The sequence below is a fragment of the Pristiophorus japonicus genome, chromosome 19 (assembly GCF_044704955.1).
Source record: "Pristiophorus japonicus isolate sPriJap1 chromosome 19, sPriJap1.hap1, whole genome shotgun sequence".
NCBI lineage: Eukaryota > Metazoa > Chordata > Chondrichthyes > Pristiophoridae > Pristiophorus > Pristiophorus japonicus.
The window spans coordinates 87312152-87331637 of NC_091995.1; the positions used below are offsets into that span (position 1 = coordinate 87312152).

General features: G+C 51.3%; 1 protein-coding gene and 1 non-coding gene across 2 annotated transcripts in view; both read left to right on the forward strand.

Moving 5' to 3' along the window:
- trpm4a (transient receptor potential cation channel, subfamily M, member 4a) overlaps positions 1 to 19486 on the forward strand; it is a 75988-nt gene that overhangs the window by 36941 nt on the left and 19561 nt on the right. Inside the window, exons 12-21 of the mRNA XM_070862346.1 lie at positions 125 to 127; positions 2229 to 2345; positions 3807 to 3936; positions 4944 to 5089; positions 7029 to 7141; positions 7828 to 7920; positions 8478 to 8718; positions 11270 to 11388; positions 14854 to 14986; positions 18438 to 18612. Of these exons, the coding sequence (XP_070718447.1) occupies positions 125 to 127; positions 2229 to 2345; positions 3807 to 3936; positions 4944 to 5089; positions 7029 to 7141; positions 7828 to 7920; positions 8478 to 8718; positions 11270 to 11388; positions 14854 to 14986; positions 18438 to 18612 (1270 nt within the window). The remainder of the gene's footprint in view (positions 1 to 124; positions 128 to 2228; positions 2346 to 3806; positions 3937 to 4943; positions 5090 to 7028; positions 7142 to 7827; positions 7921 to 8477; positions 8719 to 11269; positions 11389 to 14853; positions 14987 to 18437; positions 18613 to 19486) is intronic.
- On the forward strand, positions 11825 to 11993 carry LOC139230749 (U11 spliceosomal RNA). Its single transcript, XR_011587980.1, has one exon. It is a non-coding gene; the product is annotated as a U11 spliceosomal RNA (small nuclear RNA).

Consider the following 19486-nt stretch of genomic DNA (forward strand, 5'->3'; position numbering starts at 1 on the left):
AAGCAGCATCTTTGCTTTATTACTGAGCGCGTGGCCTCTGCGTTTATCTGGCGTCAATGTTAGCATTAAAGGTTTTATTAGAAATTCCTTTCCCCCCTCTGCCGGTATTGGCAGTTTGGCTCAGCTGGTGGCCCGAAGGCCATTCAGCCCATCGAGTCTGTTCCGTCATTTGATTAGATCATGATACACGGTGTTGGTGAGGCCACACCTGGAATACTGCGTGCAGTTTTGGTTTCCATATTTACGAAAGGATAAACTTGCTTTGGAGGCAGTTCAGAGAAGGTTCACTCGGTTGATTCCGGGGACGAGGGGGTTGACTTATGAGGAAAGGTTGAGTAGGCTGGGTCTCTACTCATTGGAATTCAGAAGAACGAGAGGTGATCTTATCGAAACGTATAAGATTATGAGGGGGCTTGACAAGGTGGATGCAGAGAGGATGTTTCCACTGATGGGGGAGACAAGAACTAGGGGGCATGATCTCAGAATAAGGGGCTGCCCATTTCAAACTGAGATGAGGAGAAATTTCTTCTCTCAGAGGGTTGTAAATCTGTGGAATTCGTTGCCTCAGAGAGCTGTGGAGGCTGGGTCATTGAATAAATTTAACTCAGAGATAGACAGTATCTTAACCGATAAGGGGATAAGGGGTTATGGGGAGCGGGCAGGGAAGTGGAGCTGAGTCCATGATCAGATCAGCCATGATCGTATTGAATGGCGGAGCAGGCTCAAGGGGCCGTATGGCCTACTCCTGCTCCTATTTCTTATGTACTTATGTTCTTATGGCTGACCTGTATCTTAACTCTATGGATCCCCTTGCCTAACAAAACGTTCTTGTCTTTGAGCCGCCTTGTTGAACGGCTGAACTCCATGTGGTTCGAGCCCCCCAACCCCAGCGACCCAATCTAGGCTGACCTCCAGTGCTGTACTGAGGGAGTGCCGCACTGTCGGAGGTGCCGTCTTCATGATAAGGTTGCCTGTCTGGGATGTGGGGACACTATCAGGGCAGCATTTATTACCCATTCCTGGTTTCCCGAGGACATTGGGAGTCAACCAGAGTGCATGGGCCTGGAGTCACATGTTGTCCAGACCGGGTACGAGTGGACGATAGCCTTCTCTGAAAAACAAGATTCAACCAGTTTGGTTTTTGCACTTCTCTTTTAATTCGATGTGGGCGTCGCTGGCAAGGCCGGCATTTATTGCCCATCCCTAATTGCCCCTTGAGAAGGTGGTGGTGAGCCGCCTTCTTGAACCGCTGCAGTCCCGTGTGGTGAAGGTGCTCCCACAGTGCTGTTCCAGGAGTTTGACCCAGCGACGATGAAAGAACGGCCGATATATTTCCAAGTCAGGATGGTGTGTGACTGGGAGGGGAACGTGGAGGTGGTGGTGTTCCCATGCGCCTGCTGCCCTTGTCCTTCTAGGGGGTAGAGGTCGCGGGTTTGGGAGGTGCTGCCGAAGAAGCCTTGGCGAGTTGCTGCAGTGCATCTTGTAGACGGTACACACTGCAGCCAGGGGGCGCCGGTGGTGGAGGGAGTGAATGTTGAAGGTGGTGGATGGGGTGTCGATCAAGCGGGCTGCTTTGCCCTGGATGGTGTTGAGTGTTGTTGGAGCTGCGCTCATCCAGGCAAGTGGAGAGTGTTCCCTCACACTCCTGACTTGTGCCTGGTAGATGGTGGAAAGGCTTTGGGGAGTCAGGAGGTAAGACACTCGCCACAGAATACCCAGCCTCTGACCCGCTCTTGTTGCCACAGTATTTATGTGGCTGGTCCAGTTAAGCTTCTGGTCAATGGTGACCCCCAGAATGTTGATGGTGGGGGAATCGACGATGGTAATACCATTGACTGTCAAGGGGAGGTGGTTAGACTCTAACTTGTTGGAGATAGTCATTGCCTGGCACTTGTGTGGCGCGAATGTTACTTGCCACTTATCAGCCCAAGCCTGAATGTCATCCAGGTCTTGCTGCACGAGGGCACGGACTGCTCCATTATCTGAGGGGTAATTTAATTGCTCCGTCGGATCTTTTGTGTCCACCTTAACAGGCAAACTTCTCCAGAAAGGCAGCACCTCCAACAGTGCAGCACTCCCTCAGTACTGCACTGAAGTATCAGTCATAGATTGAGTGCTCAAGTCCCTGGAGAGGGTCTGTGGGAACCCGTAACTTTCTGTCTCAGAGGTGAGAGAGCGAGATAAGCGGGCATCGAATGCGACCGAGTAATTGTGACTTCCTATTTCAGTTGAAACCTCAGGAACGTCCTTATCTGATGAGGAAGTCCGCCACCCCGTGGACAGACCTGTTCATCTGGGCAGTCCTGCAAAAACGCAACGAGATGGCCAGCTTCTTCTGGGAAATGGTGAGAGCTGGGCAGAAGAGGGTCAGGTCCACTTGGCCCAAGTTAAATATTCTTTCTTCTTCCGTTAGCCCAGTAAAACATCCCAAGGTGCTTCACAGGACATGATTCGACAGTTGACCAAAAGCTTGGTCAAAGAGGTAGGTTTTAAGGAGGGTGTTAGAGGAGGAGAGTGAGGCGGGGAGGTTTCGGGAGGGAATTCCAGAGCTTGGGGCCTCGGCAGCTGAAGGCACGGCCGCCGATGGAAAACATTGATGTACAACAGACCAGAATTGGATGAATGCGGAGATCATAAGAAATAGGAGCAGGAGTCGGCCATACGGCCCCTCGAGCCTGCTCCGCCATTCAATAAGATCATGGCTGATCCGATCATGGACCCAACTCCACTTCCCCGCCCGCTCCCCATAACCCTTGACTCCCTTATTGTTCACACATCCATCTATTTCCACCTTGAATATATTCAATGACCCAGCCTCCACAGCTCTCCGGGGCAGAGAATTCCATTGATTCACGACCCTCTCGGTGGGCTGTAGGGCTGGAGTAGATGAGAGAGGTAGGGAAAGGTGAGGCCAAGGAAGGATTGTGCATATTACACTGCCTCCTCCTCTAACACAGTCTCTCCCAGATCCACAAAAACTCTGGAATTCCCCATCACCACTGGTTTTCAACAATTTGCTGTAGCTGCTTCTCGAGATGCCCCACAGTGCTCCACGTCCTTATGTGACGAGACATAGCTAGTGTTTAGGGCTAATCCCAGCCTTGCATTAGGGATCATCATCATAGGCAGTCCCTCGAAATCGAGGAAGACTTGCTTCCACTCTAAAAGTGGGTTCTCAGGTGACTGAACAGTCCAATACGGGAATTACAGTCTCTGTCACAGGTGGGACAGACAGTGGTTGAAGGAAAGGGTGGGTGGGGAGTCTGGTTTGCCGCACGCTCCTTCCGCTGCCTGCGCTTGATTTCTGCATGCCCTCAGCGACGAGACTCGAGGTGCTCAGCGCCCTCCCGGATGCACTTCCTCCACTTAGGGCGGTCTGGTCTTTGCCCAGGGACTCCCAGGTGTCGGTGGGGATGTTGCATTTTATCAAGGAGACTTTGAGGGTGTCCTTGTGACGTTTCCTCTACCCACCTTTGGCTCGCTTGCCGTGAAGGAGTTCCGAGTAGAGCGCTTGCGTTGGGAGTCTCGTGTCTGGCATGCGGACGATGTGGCCCGCCCAACGGAGCTGGCCGAGTGTGGTCAGTGCTTCGATGCTGGGGATGTTGGGCCTGGGCGAGAACACTGACGTTGGTACGTCTGTCCTCCCAGGGAATTCGCAGGATCTTGCGGAGACGGTGCTGGTGGTATTTCTCCAGTGATTTGAGGTGTCTATCTTAGGGATGGTGGGTTGAGGACTAACTGGGGAGGGGAGGTGGAATAGATAGTGCAGTTTTATTTTCTCTCTAACTTGTCTTCTCCATCCTCAGGGCGGAGAATCGGTTTCATCCGGCCTTGTCGCCTGCCGGATTCTGAGGGAAATGGCTCGCCACGAACCGGAAGCAGGGGGTGCCCAAGCTATGAAGGAAATGGGAGCACAGTTTGAACAACTGGCACTAGGTACTGTCCAACAAGTCACCAATGGAACAGCAGGAACAAAGATTGGGAGGCGTTTCGAAGAAAAGAGTGAAAGAATGTTATTCAGAACCATGCTTTACCGCATTACTCTATTCCCCCATTCAATGACATATCCAACCAACACTACCCTCTCCTACACCACCCCACACACCCATCTACCCACCACAACCCTCCCTGCCCTCATCCACTATCTCACACACCCATCTACCCCCCCCCCCAACCAATCCCCCTACAAAGCCATCCACCCACTCTATCCCTCCCCACACCCCCCCCCACAACCAACCCTACCCCCCCCCTCCCCAGATACCCATTGACTCACCCAACCAACCCTACCCACTACACCCATAGAAAAATACCACATAGACTGGATGGGCCGAATGGCCTGTTTCTGTGCTGTAACATTCTGTGAATAAGGGTACGGTAGTTATTGGACCAGTAATCCAGAGGCCTGGACTAATGATCCAGAGACCCAAGTTCAAATCCCACCACGGCAGCTGGGGAATTTAAATTCAGTTAATTAAATAAATCTGGAATAAAAAAGCTAGTATCAGTAATGGTGACCATGAAACTACCGGATTGTCGTAAAAACCCATCTGGTTCACTAATGTCCTTCAGGGAAGGAAATCTACTGCCCTTACCCGGTCTGGCCGATATGTGGCTCCAGACCCCCAGCAATGTGGTCGACTCGTAACTGCCCCTCTGAAATGGCCCAGCGAGACACTCGGTTGTACCAAACCGCTACGACAAAGTGGGAGCACCTTCACCACACGGGACTGCAGCGGTTCAAGAAGGCGGCTCACCACCACCTTCTCGAGGGGCAATTCGGGATGGGCAATAAATGCCGGCCTCGCCACATCCCATGATCGAATACATTTTTTTTTTAAATCATGAGGGTGGGCTCTCTCGCGGTGACTGTCGGTGGTCTGGCTCGCGCGGTTTGGCGCCTCTCTCTGGGTACCGACACGCCTCTCTTTCTCCTGTGCCGGCAGATGTTTTTAACGAGTGTTACCGACACAGCGAGCAGCGAGCGTTCCGGCTGCTGGTGCGCCGATGTTCGGTGTGGGGGCAGGCCACCTGCCTGCAGCTCGCCACAGAGGCCGACGCCCGCAATTTCCTGGCACACGACGGAGTCCAGGTCAGTCGGCGACGCTGGTCCCCCCCATCTGGGATTGTCGGAGGAGACCGCGATAACCAGCCGCTTGACTTTTTAAAGAGGGATAAAAGTAAGGGTCGGGACCCAAATACAAAAATATGTGGGTCACTTCCTGTTAACACCACACGCGCACACTAGAGTCCGAGGAGACAGGAGTTATTTGCCGCGTTATAATTCGGTTAGGGGCGCTAAAGGGTTTGCAGCCGCGATCGGCGGCATTCGTGCTGCTCGGCAAATTCCGTGTGCCGGCACCGGCGGAGCTGAGCAATATCGCCCGAGAGCGCCGCGCCGGTGTGCAACGCCCCCCGGTATCGACACGGATACAACATTCGGTTTGTGCTGCACCCGTAGCGCCCCCTAGTGACCCCGCCAGAGCTGTCCCGGGGCGCCAGGGGCAGGAACGACTGCGTGAGGTTAGCATGAGCGATTTTTTTTTTTTGCGACTTAACTTTATCTGGGCTGAGTAATATATCGGGAATGTTTTTTGTATAATTTGTTCCGGTGTTTTTTTTTTTGCAGGGAGGCCTCTCCTGGGGCGCTCTTTAGCACGGGATATTCGGTTGCTCAGCCGGTCTAGCGCCCCGAGGGAAGTGTGGAACGCCTCCCTTCGCGCTCCGCCCCACTCTCAGAGCGCAGCCACTGAATTTTGCGACTCCCGTCACTAACCATTTTCCGCCGTTAAATTTAGCGCCCGCCCAACATTAGCGCCTCAAGAACCCTCCAACCGAATTTCCAGCCCAAACATTTTTTGGGGGATTTTGTTTTACTTTTGTTCCACAGAAAGCAATTGGAAACGAGACACATTTAAACATTTTTGAAAAGCACAGTGCATTCGCGCATTTTTTTTTCAAAAGCACCAAAGTGGGTAACGTGCCAAAGAGCGAAGTCATTTCCCCCAAAGCAACACGCAGTTCATTGGCCTGTCTCGGAAAGCGATCAGCACCTCACGCTCATTGTGTCGGGGAAGTCTGGTGGTCGTGAAAGGCGCTACATAAATGCAAGTCACAAGCCCCCGGCTGGGGATGTCCAGCACAGAACCCTCCCCTCGCATTGTGAACACACGGAGATAAAATGGGGACATAACATGCGCTGACCCGTCTGGTCTTTATATATTTGCAGGGCTGTGGGGAAAGAGCAGGGAGGAGTGGGACTGATTGAAGAGCTCTTTCAAAGAGCTGGCACAGGTACGATGGGCCGAATGGCCTCCTTCTGTGCTGTATCGTTCAATGATTCAATACCGAACGCTGCAGGGGCGAGCTTCAGTCCGTAGTTATTTTAAGTCAAAGAAATCTACACTGACGCTCCCAGTGCAGTGCTGAGGGAGCGCCGCACTGTCGGAGGTGCCGTCTTTCGGATGAGAAGTTAAACCGAGGGCCCCGTCTGCTCTCTCAGGTGGACCTAAAAGATCCCGCGGCCACTATTTCGAAGAAGAGCAGGGGAGTTATCCCCGGTGTCCCGGGGCCAATATTTATCCCTCAAGTCAAACATAACCAGAAACAGATTATCTGGGTCATTATCACATTGCTGTTTGTGGGAGCTTGCTGTGCGCAAATTGGCTGCCACGTTTCCCACAGTGCAACAGTGACTACACTCCAAAAAGTACTTCATTGGCTGTAAAGCGTGCTGGGACGTCCGGTGGTCATGAAAGGCGCTATATAAACGCAAGTCTTTCTTTTTTCTTTTTCATTGGATGTGCAGCGCTGAGGGACGGCCTGGGAGAGGTGACACGTCACCAGCTAAACGCAAGTCCTTTCTTGCGCACTAACAGGATCTGCGAGGTCGAAGGTCGCTTACAGAAAGGGGGATTCGTTGGGAGGTGTTGTGAAAGCGGGCGGTGGGGGCCTCCGTTGAAGATGGGGCAGAGGGTGCTGGGTGACCCGACCTGTGGTCGCGGCGCTTATTCTCGTGTTTTGCCCAACAGGCCCTCCTGAGCCAGATCTGGTGGGGAGAGATGGACAGAAACACAGAGGTCTGGAGGATGGGGCTCGCCTTCTTCTGCCCCCCTTTCATCTTCAGCAGCCTCATTAAATTCAGGTAACGCCCCGCTCCGTTCACTCGGCAACTCGTTAGAGTCGAGGAACGGTTCGCACCCACCCGCCCGCGCACCCGCCTCTCGTGCTTATCACGGGCAAGCACGGGCGCTCCTAACAACAACAACAAAAACAACTTGTATTTATATAGCGCCTTTAATGGAGCGAGACGCCCCAAGGCGCTTTCACAGGAGTACTCCGAGATTAAACAAAGTTAACACCGAGACGCATAAGGAGAAATTAGCGCAGGTGACCAAAAGCTTGGTCACAGAGGTAGGTTTTAAGGCGCGTCTTGAAGGAGGAAAGAGAGATAGAGAGGTTTAGGGAGGGAGTTCCAGAGCTTGGGGCCCAGGCAACAGAAGGCACGGCCACCGATGGTGGAGCGATTATAATCAGGGATGCTCAGGATTAGAGGAGCACAGACATCTCGGGGGGGGGGGGGGGTTGTGGGGCTGGAGGAGATTACAGAGATAGGGAGGGGTGAGGGCCATGGAGGGATTTGTAAACCAGGATAAGGGTGGTGAAATCGCCTGCGGGGCTTAATGGCCTCCTCCTGCCCCTATGCTCCGGGATGGAGTCAGTGCTCTCTGGGAGAGGAGAAACGTATCATTGATGGTGACCACACCTCGCCCTTCCTGTGGGGCGACAAACTTCACAACCTGTTGATGATACTTTCTGTTCCACTTACAGCAGCAACACAGACGAGCAAGCGGCAGAAAAACTGGCGTCAGAGTTGGACAGTACCGAGGCTGACGTTCTCCTTCAGGCTTCCGAGGCCTCCCGGTTGGTAGCTGTTTCGCTGGTTCATTCCTTCCCCTTTATGTCCCAGCTACCCTTCCCCAAGCACAAGGGACCGTGTTGTTCTATGTACAGATGCGTCTACAAGGTGCACTGCAGCAACTCGTCAAGGCTTCTTCGGCAGCACCTCCCAAACCCGTGACCTCTACCCCCTGGAAGGACAAGGGCAGCAGGCGCATGGGAACACCACCACCTCCACATTCCCCTCCCAGTCACACACCATCCTGACTTGGAAATATATCGGCCGTTCCTTCATCGTCGCTGGGTCACAATCCTGGAACTCCCTCCCTGACAGCACTGTGGGAGCACCTTCACCACACGGGACTGCAGCGGTTCAAGAAGGCGGCTCACCACCACCTTCTCAAGGGGCAATGAGGGACGGGCAATAAATGCCGGCCTGGCCAGCGACGCCCACATCCCAGGAACGAATAAAAAAAAATTTTGCTGGGGGGCTGCCTTTAAGCCCCCCCGCCTGTGAACCTTGGCTGAATATCGTTTGAGCCTCGACTCTAAATATGTTCCCTTTCCTTTGTCCGATTCAGGGATAGCGAGGCTGATGTCAAGGTGAAAGCTGGGAACAGGCGGCCATTTTGGATGGTCCGATGGAAGCAGTTCTGGGGTGCCCCCGTGACCTCGTTCCTTGGCAACGTCATCATGTACTTCGCCTTCCTGTTTCTCTTTGCCTACGTCTTAATCTTAGATTTACCGCCCCCAAGTCCGTCCAAGATGGAGCTCATTCTGTACTTCTGGGTCCTCACGCTGGTCTTTGAGGAGATTCGACAGGTACTCAAGGGTTCGGTGCGCCGGAGAAGTCTCTTAGGCCCAAAATTAGTCCGCTCCCTTCTTTTAACCAAAATCTTTCTTTTTGAATTCTGTTCTCCTCAAGGTAACATTCTCTTTCAGGTACAGATAGTCCTTTGACTTCCCCAGTTTAATGTATTCGCTTCACGGGTTCTTTGCTTAAGAATTCATAGCAACACATCGCTATTAAGAACTAGTTGCTTTATTAGCAAAGGTTTAACAATCACACTACACACTATCAGTTCATCCACCAGGCTCACAACCACCTGCCTCATTGTGGATCCCCCGAACCCAGCTGGTCGGGGTTTTATTGAGTCTTGTGAACATCACGTGACTGGCTAAGTCACTCCCAACTCAACAACCCTGTGAGTAAGTTGTTGTCATTGTCCCTAATTAATTGAGCCACCCCAAGATTGAAAAGTGATGAGAAGCAGCGAAGAAGGTTCTGAAACCACCCACCCCCCCCCAAACCCCGCTCAACTACAAGTTCTGCAGAACTGATTCTGAGCGAAGTTACAAGACCCAACGTGTCCACGCCGGCCGACAAAGAGCTACCCAGCCTAATCCCACTTTCCAGCACTAGGTCTGTAGCCCTGTAGGTTACGGCACTTCAAGTGCACATCCTTGTTAAATGTGATGAGGGTTTCTGCCTCTACCACCCTTTCAGGCAGTGAGTTCCAGACCCCCACCACCTCTGGGTGAAAGAAGTCCCCCTCAAATCCCCTCTAAACCTCCTACCAATTACTTTAAATCTATGCCCCCTGGTTGTTGACCCCTCTGCTAAGAGAAATAGGTCCTTTCTATCCACTCTATCCAGGCCCCTCATAATTTTATTATGAGTCCCAAGGACTCGTCCAACTGAGGGCCCGTGACCCAGCTCCCGACCCCCTGGAAGGATGGAATTAGGACCAGCGCTTGTGGAGGGAGTAGTGGGGGCGTTTTCTGTCGAACACGTAGATGAGCCGGTTTTGGCGGTTTCAGAACCATTGTGCTCCATTGCTGCTTCCCATCACTGTTCAACGTCGGGAAGTCTCTATCAATGAGCACATAAATCTAGGCTGACACTCCCAGTGCAGTGCTGAGGGAGTGCCGCACTGTCGGAGGTGCCGTCTTTCGGATGAGACGTTAAACCGAGGCCCCCGTCTGCTCTCTCAGGTGGATGTAAAAGATCCCACGGCACTATTTCGAAGAAGAGCAGGGGGAGTGATCCCCGGTGTCCTGGGGCCAATATTTATCCCTCAATCAACGTCACAAAAACAGATTATCTGGGTCATTATCACATTGCTGTTTGTGGGAGCTTGCTGTGCGCAAATTGGCCGCTGCGTTTCCTACATTACAACAGTGACTACACTCCAAAAGTACTTCATTGGCTGTAAAGCGCTTTGAGACGTCCGGTGATCATGAAATGCAAGTCTTTCTTTCTTTAATTAGGGACAACAACAGCAATTTGCATTTATATAGCCCCTTTAATGTAGTAAAGAATCCCAAGGCGCTTCACAGGAGCGTTATCAGACAAATATCGACAACACATTAGCGCAGGTGACCAAAAGCTTGGCCAAAGAGTTTTAAGGAGCGTCTTAAAGGAGGAGAGAGAGGGAGAGAGGCGCAGAGGTTTAGGGAGGGAGTTCCAGAGCGTAGGGCCTGGATGGCTGAAGGCATGGCCGCCAATGGCGGAGCGATGAAAATAGGGGATGTGCAAGAGGCCAGAATTGGAGGAGCGCAGAGATCTCGGGGCGTTGTGGGGCTGGAGATAGGGAAGGGGCGAGGCCCTGGAGGAATTTGAGCACCAGGGTAAGAATTTTACAACCAAGACATGCCAGCGAGGTATGGAGGCAAGACCTGGGTGAGGTGGAACGGAAGGGTAAGCTGGATGGGACGAATGGCCATTTCTCATCCTTTACTCTCCCTGAGCTGTATGTGTCGATGAGGGACCAATATCCCTGTTGTTCGAGCTCCCAGCATTCAACGTGGTGCAAAAGCGCCATCTGCTGGCTAAAGACAGGAGCAAAAAAAAATAACCAAGCCAAAGAAAGACTTGCATTTCTATAGCGCCTTTCGTGACCTCAGGACGTCCCAAAGCGCTTTACAGCCAATGAAGTGCTTTTCTTTTTGGCAGTGTCGTCACTGTTGTAATGTAGGAAGCGCGGCAGCCAACTTGCGCACAGCAAGCTCCCACACACATGACATTAAAACAACTGTAAAGGTTAGACATGCAGAGCTGCACAAAGAAAAGCCAGGGAAATGGTTTGGGCTGAGAGACTGCGTCAGAACTCAAAACATCAAAACGTTTACAGATGTGCTGACGGAACTGCTTTGTGTTTCCAGCATTTGCTCTTTTTGTTAAAGATTGTGCTCCATTATTTTTCGACGACAACTGCAACTCTTTAGCACAGTAAAACATCTCGAGGCGCTTACATGGCTGCCTCCTGCTCCTGTTTCTTATGTGCAAATACATTACACTGTGCAGGACCGTTGTCTTTCTGGAAATCTCATTCCTTTCTGACACCCTCTCCTCCCTCTCGTCTCTCCCTAGACCTTCTTTGTCAGCATGAATATCTCAGTAAGGAAGAAGGTGAAGCTGTACTACCAGGACATGTGGAACAAGTGCGACATTCTGGCCATCCTCCTGTTCATCGTTGGGGTCATCGGCAGGTCAGTGCTCATGTTGGTTGCCGGTGCAATGTATGCACCTGGGAATATGCTCACAGGGTTGTAGAGTTTCTGCATCGTTGGTTCGATGGTGTAATGGTGAGCACTCTGTATTTTGAATCCAGCGATCAGAGTTCAAATCTTGGTAAAAGCTGAATTTTGCCGGGTGCAGTGGCGCGCGCCTATCATCCCGCTGCTGGGAGGCTGAGGCTGCAGGATTGCTCGAGGGCAGGAGTTCTGGGCTGCTGTCGCCTGTGCCGATCGGGTGTCCACACTAAGACCGGTATCCACATGGTGGTCCTCGGTTAACCTGGGATCACCAGGTCCGATGAAGAGGGGTGAACCGGCCCAGGTCGGAAATGGAGCAGGTCAAAGTCCTGGTCAGTAGTTGGGTTGCACCTGTGAATAGATGCTGCAGTGCAGCCTGGCCAATACAGTGTAGAATTCCTGCTGTGAACAGCCCGTGGAAGAGACGCATGCGTTTTACCCATGCGGAATCGATATCAAGGGATTTCGGAAGCACAATTTTTGCTCAGAGGAGCTGCTGATGATCGCTGGTACAAAATAGTTGTAGAGTTGATGTTGAGTCTCGAGGAGTCCGTGTTCCATGTTTATGTTGAGTGTGCGAGGTCGCAAGCCCTCTTCCAATATTTGAAGGGGCTGCTCCTCAAATTCTGGTTGCACTTCAGTCCCACGTTCCTGATCTTTGGGCAGATGGAGCACGCAGTGTCCACTGGTACGCTCGCGGCCTTCCGCGAGAGGTGGGCACCGGAGGGACTGGAGTGCATCATCACCCCCGGCAACCAAATTTTAATTTGATCGTTAAAGTTTAAAGTTTAATTTGTTTAATTTGCCGGTTTTAGTGTCCCCCCCCCCACCACCAAGGGGGCACTTAACTTATAGATTCACAAAAATAATTGTGGAGCTGTTTCAGGCACTTGATTTAAAGTTTCGACACAAAAGAGTTGTAGAGCTGTTGAGTTGGGAGTGGCTTAGCCAGTCACGTGATGTTCACAAGACTCAATAAAACTCCAGCCAGTTGGGTTCGGGGGATCCACGATGAGGTATGCAGTTCTGTGCCTGGTGGATGAACTGGTAATGTGTCGTGTGATTCATAGTATCACAGTTATTTACAGCCCGGAAGGAGGCCATTTCAGCCCAGCGTATCCAACAAGAGGCTATCCAGCCCAATCCCACTTTCCAGCTCTCGGTCCGTAGCCCTGCAGATTACGGCACTTCAAGTGCACATCCAAGTACTTTTTAAATGTGGTGAGGGTTTCTGCCTCTACCACCCTTTCAGGCAGTGAGTTCCAGACCCCCACCACCCTGTGGGTGAAGACATTTCCCTTCAAATCCCCTCTAAACCTCCTACCAATTACTTTAAATCTATGCCCCCCTGGTTGTTGACCCCTCTGCTAAGGGAACTAGGTCCTTCCTATCCACTATATCCAGGCCCCTCATCATTTTATATACCTCAATGAGGTCTCCCACAGCCTCCTCTGTTCCAAGGAAAACTACCCCAGCCTATCCAATCTGTCCTCATAGCTAAGATTCTCCAGTTCCAGTAACATCCTCGTAAATCCCCTCTGTACCCTCGCCAGTGCGATCACATCCTTCCTGTAATGTGGTGACCAGAACTGCACGCAGTACTCAAGGATTGTTAAACCTCTGTTAATAAACCAACTAGTTCTTAATCGCAATGTATTGCTATGAATTCTTAAGCAAAGAACCCATGAAGCAAATACATTACAGCCGGAGAAGGAGAGAGCTGGTCACATGGTAGAATATTTAAAGGCAGAGATAGACAGATTTTTGAGCGATAAGGGAGTAAAGGGTTATGGGGAGCGGGCAGGGAAGTGGAGCTGAGCCCATGATCAGATCAGCCATGATCTTATTGAATGACGGAGCAGGCTCAAGGGGCCAATCGGCCAACTCCTGCTCCTATTTCTTATGTTCTTAATAAGGAGCGCACATCTCTCCCTTGAGCTGAGATGACAGGGTGGAGTTTGACCTACATCACACCATCACTGCCCCCCTCCCCTTTCCCGTTACTCTATAAATGACCACTATCAATTCCAATCCTGGGGTCTCCAAGAATTGAAAATCAATCTCCTGGACACTGCTGTGAGAGACCTGGGGGAAAAAAAATTCCCTGGGTCTTCTAAAACTCAGCCGCCCCTAACTCGCACTGAGTCCCGCTCACCCATCACCCCCTGTGCCCCGTGTCCTAACTCGCACCGTCCCGCTCACACATCACCCCCTGTGCTCGTTGACCATACCCTAACTCGCACCAAGTCTCGCTCACACATCACCCCCTGTGCTCGTTGACCATACCCTAACTCGCACCAAGTCCCGCTCACCCATCACTCCCTGTGCTCACTGACCGTGTCCTAAATCACACCGAGTCCTGCTCACCCATCACCCCCTGTGCTCACTGACCATGTCCTAACTCGCACCAAGTCCTGCTCACCCATCACCCCGTGTGCTTGCTGCCCCGTGTCCTAACCCGCACCAATTCCCGCTCACCCATCACCCCCTGTGCTCACTGACCGTGTCCTAACTCGCATCGAGTCCCGCTCACCCATCACCCCCTGTGCTCACTGCCCCGTGCCCTAACTTGCACCAAGTCCCGCTCACCCATCACCCGCTGTGCTCACTGCCCCGTGTCCTAACTCGCACCGAGTCCTGCTCACCCACAACCCCACCTCCTAGGCCTCTGCGCTCCCCAAGCCAAAAAGTACTTCACTGGCTTTGAGACATCCAGTGGGTGTGAAAGGCACTATATAAATGCAGCTCATTCTTTCTTTTATGTGGCCTCCTGGGCCAGACTTGTGTTACACTAGGCCAGCTTGGATAGATAGCCAATGACAGTTTTGTAATATGTGTTCATGGGATGTGGGCGTCGCTGGCAAGGCCAGCATTTATTGCCCATCCCTAATTGCCCCTCAAGAAGGCAGTGGTGACCCACCTTCCTGAACCACTGCAGTCCGTGTGGTGAAGGTGTTCTCTGTCACAGTGAGTTTTGGTACAACTGAGTGTCTCGCTGGGCCATTTCAGTTAAGAGTCAACCACATTGCTGTGGGTCTGGAGTCACATATAGGCCAGACCAGGTAAGGGCGGTAGATTTCCTTCCCTAAAGGACATTAGTGAACCAGATGGGTTTTTACGACAATCCGGTAGTTTCACAGTCACCATCACTGGCACTAGCTTTTTAATTCCAGATTTATTTATTTATCTGATTTTAAATTCCCCAGCTGCCGTGGTTGGATTTGAATTCATGTCCCCAGATCATTAGTCCATGTTTCTGGATTATTAGCCCAGTGACATTACCACTACCGTACCCTTACTGACAGAATGTTGCAGCACAGAAACAGGCCATTTGGCCCATCCAGTCTGTGTGCTATTTTTCGAGTCCAGTAACATCACCAATACGTTTCCGTCCTGGATTTCGCCTCTTTCTTTTTACAGGATGTTCAACAGCTGGTACGAGATGGGGCGCGTGGTGCTCTGCCTCGACTTCATGGTCTTCTGTTTCCGAATCGTTCACATCTTTGCCGTCAGCAAGCAGCTCGGCCCAAAGATCATCATTGTTGGGAAGATGGTGAGTGAGGGGTGTGGGGTTTATCGGAGTGTTACAGTGAGGGGTGCGGGGTATATCAGTGTAGTGAGGGGTGTGGGGTATATCAGTGTTACAGTGAGCAGTGTGGGGTATATCAGTGTAGTGAGGGGTGTGGGGTATATCAGTGTCAATGTGAGGGGTGTGGGGTATATCAGTGTTACAGTGAGGGGTGTGGGGTATCTCAGTGTTATAGTGAGCAGTGCGGGGTATATCAGTGTAGTGAGGGGTGTGGGGTATATCAGTGTTACAGTGAGGATTATGGGTATATCAGAATGTTACAGTGAGGGGTGTGGGGTATATCAGTGTTACAGTGCGGGGTATGGGGTATATCAGTGTTACAGTGAGGGTTGTGGGATATATCAGTGTAGTGAGGGGTGTGGGGTATATCAGTGTTACAGTGAGGGGTGTGGGGTATATCAGTGTAGTGAGAGGTGCGGGGTATATCGGAGTGTTACAGTGAGGGGTGTGGGGTATATCAGTGTTACAGTGAGGGTTGTGGGGTATATCAGTGTTACAGTGAGGGTTGTGGGGTATATCAGTGTTACAGTGAGGGTTGTGGGGTATATCAGTGCTACAGTGAGGGTTGTGGGGTATATCAGTGTTACAGTGAGGGGTGTGGGGTATATCAGTGTAGTGAGGGGTGTGGGGTATATCAGTGTTACAGTGAGGGTTGTGGGATATATCAGTTTTACAGTGAGAGGTGTGGGGTATATCAGTGTCACAGTGAGGGGTGTGGGATATATCAGTGTTACAGTGAAGGGTGCGGGTTATATCAGTGTTACAGTGAAGGGTGTGGGGTATATCAGTGTTACAGTGAGGGGTGTGGGGTATATCAGTGTCACAATGAAGGGTGCGGGGTATATGAGTGTTACAGTGAAGGGTGTGAGGTATATCAGTGTTACAGTGAGGGGTGTGGGGTATACCAGTGTTACAGTGAGGGGTGTGGGGTATATCAGTGTAGTGAGGGTTGTGGGGTATGTCAATGTTACAGTGAGGGGTGTGGGATATATCAGTGTTACAGTGAAGGGTGCGGGTTATATCAGTGTTACAGTGAAGGGTGTGGGGTATATCAGTGTTACAGTGAGGGGTGTGGGGTATATCAGTGTCACAGTGAAGGGTGCGGGGTATATGAGTGTTACAGTGAAGGGTGTGAGGTATATCAGTGTTACAGTGAGGGGTGTGGGGTATACCAGTGTCACAGTGAGGGGTGTGGGGTATATCAGTGTAGTGAGGGTTGTGGGGTATGTCAATGTTACAGTGAGGGGTGTGGGATATATCAGTGTTACAGTGAAGGGTGCGGGGTATATCAGTGTTACAGTGAGGGGTGTGGGGTATATCAGTGTAGTGAGAGGTGCGGGGTATATCGGAGTGTTACAGTGAGGGGTGTGGGGTATATCAGTGTTACAGTGAGGGTTGTGGGATATATCAGTGTAGTGAGGGTTGTGGGGTATATCAGTGTTACAGTGAGGGTTGTGGGGTATATCAGTGTTACAGTGAGGGTTGTGGGGTATATCAGTGTTACAGTGAAGGGTGCGGGGTATATGAGTGTTACAGTGAAGGGTGTGAGGTATATCAGTGTTACAGTGAAGGGTGTGGGGTATATCAGTGTTACAGTGAGGGGTGTGGGGTATATCAGTGTAGTGAGAGGTGCGGGGTATATCGGAGTGTTACAGTGAGGGGTGTGGGGTATATCAGTGTTACAGTGAGGGTTGTGGGATATATCAGTGTAGTGAGGGGTGTGGGGTATATCAGTGTTACAGTGAGGGTTGTGGGGTATATCAGTGTTACAGTGAGGGTTGTGGGGTATATCAGTGTTACAGTGAAGGGTGCGGGTTATATCAGTGTTACAGTGAAGGGTGTGGGGTATATCAGTGTTACAGTGAGGGGTGTGGGGTATATCAGTGTCACAGTGAAGGGTGCGGGGTATATGAGTGTTACAGTGAAGGGTGTGAGGTATATCAGTGTTACAGTGAGGGGTGTGGGGTATACCAGTGTTACAGTGAGGGGTGTGGGGTATATCAGTGTAGTGAGGGTTGTGGGGTATGTCAATGTTACAGTGAGGGGTGTGGGATATATCAGTGTTACAGTGAAGGGTGCGGGTTATATCAGTGTTACAGTGAAGGGTGTGGGGTATATCAGCGTTACAGTGAGGGGTGTGGGGTATATCAGTGTCACAGTGAAGGGTGCGGGGTATATGAGTGTTACAGTGAAGGGTGTGAGGTATATCAGTGTTACAGTGAGGGGTGTGGGGTATACCAGTGTTACAGTGAGGGGTGTGGGGTATATCAGTGTAGTGAGGGTTGTGGGGTATGTCAATGTTACAGTGAGGGGTGTGGGATATATCAGTGTTACAGTGAAGGGTGCGGGGTATATCAGTGTTACAGTGAGGGGTGTGGGGTATATCAGTGTAGTGAGAGGTGCGGGGTATATCGGAGTGTTACAGTGAGGGGTGTGGGGTATATCAGTGTTACAGTGAGGGTTGTGGGATATATCAGTGTAGTGAGGGGTGTGGGGTATATCAGTGTTACAGTGAGGGTTGTGGGGTATATCAGTGTTACAGTGAGGGTTGTGGGGTATATCAGTGTTACAGTTAGGGTTGTGGGGTATATCAGTGCTACAGTGAGGGTTGTGGGGTATATCAGTGTTACAGTGAGGGGTGTGGGGTATATCAGTGTAGTGAGGGTTGTGGGGTATGTCAATGTTACAGTGAGGGGTGTGGGATATATCAATGTTACAGTGAAGGGTGCGGTTATATCAGTGTTACAGTGAAGGGTGTGGGGTATATCAGTGTTACAGTGAGGGGTGTGGGGTATATCAGTGTCACAGTGAAGGATGCGGGGTATATCAGTGTTACAGTGAAGGGTGTGGGGTATATCAGTGTTACAGTGAGGGGTGTGGGGTATATCAGTGTCACAGTGAGGAGTGCGGGGTATATCAGTGTTACAGTGAGGAGTGCGGGGTATATCAGTGTCACAGTGAGGAGTGCGGGGTATATCAGTGTTACAGTGAGGAGTGCGGGGTATATCAGTGTTACAGTGAGGGGTGTGGGGTATATCAGTGTTACAGTGAGGGGTGCGGGGTATATCAGTGTCACAGTGAGGAGTGCGGGGTATATCAGTGTTACAGTGAGGGGTGTAGGGTATATCAGTGTCACAGTGAGGAGTGCGGGGTATATCAGTGTCACAGTGAGGAGTGTGGGGTATATCAGTGTTACAGTGAGGGGTGTAGGGTATATCAGAGTTACAGCGAGGGGTGTGGAGTATATCAGAGTTACAGCGAGGGGTGTGGGGTATATCAGAGTGTTGCAGCTCTACAACGATTTTGTATGTTGTGAACAAGTGCCCCCCGGTTAAAGCGGGGGGGTGTGCAGCTCTACAATGAGCATACTCACAGGTGCATACATTACCTGTAAAGTATTTCTTTGTCTTTCCAGATGAAAGATGTGTTCTTTTTTCTGTTCTTCCTGGGTGTCTGGCTGATGGCCTACGGAGTGGCCACTCAGGGACTGCTGCACCACACTGAAACCCGGGCCAGTTGGATATTCCGGAGGGTTTTCTACAGACCCTACCTCCAAATCTTTGGACAGATCCCCCTCGATGAAGTGGATGGTAAGAGATTTTTTTTGTTTTTATTCGTTCCCGGGATGTGGGCGTCGCTGGCCTGGCCGGCATTTATTGCCTGTCCCTAATGGCCCCTTGAGAAAATGGTAGTGAGCCGCCTTCTTGAACCGCTGCAGTCCCGTGTGGTGAAGGTGCTCCCACAGTGCTGTTAGGGAGGGAGTTCCAGGATTGTGACCCAGCGACGATGAAGGAACGGCCGATATATTTCCAAGTCGGGATGGTGTGTGACTGGGAGGGGAACGTGGAGGTGGTGGTGTTCCCATGCGCCTGCTGCCCTTGTCCTTCTAGGGGGTAGAGGTCACGGGTTTGGGAGGTGCTGCCGAAGAAGCCTTGGCGAGTTGCAACGACTGTTTCTCCAACTCTGTCCCTGTGTTTACCTTGGGGGAGACCAAAACTAGGGGCCATAACGATAAGACTGTCACGAATAAATCCCACAGGGAATTCAGAAACCTCTTTACCCAGTGAGTGGTTGAAATGTGGAACTTGCTACCACATGCAGAGGTTGAGGCAAATAGCAAAGATGCATTTAAGGGAAAGCTAGATAAGCACATGAGTGGGATAAGAATCGAGGGTAATGCTGTGAGCGTGAGATGAAGAGGGGTGGGGGGAGGCGCGTGGGGAATACAAATACCAGCATGGTCCAGTTGGGCCTTTCTGTGCTGTACATTCTATGTAATTCTACATAATTGTAATGCATGCGCCTCTGAGGATGCTCACAGGTTGGTAGAGTAGTTGAGTTGGGAGTGGCTTAGCCAGTCATGTGATGTTTACAAGACTCAATAAAACCCCGGCCAGTTGGGTTCGGGGGATCCACGATGAGGCAGGTGGTTGTGAGCCTGGTGGATGAACTGGTAATGTGTAG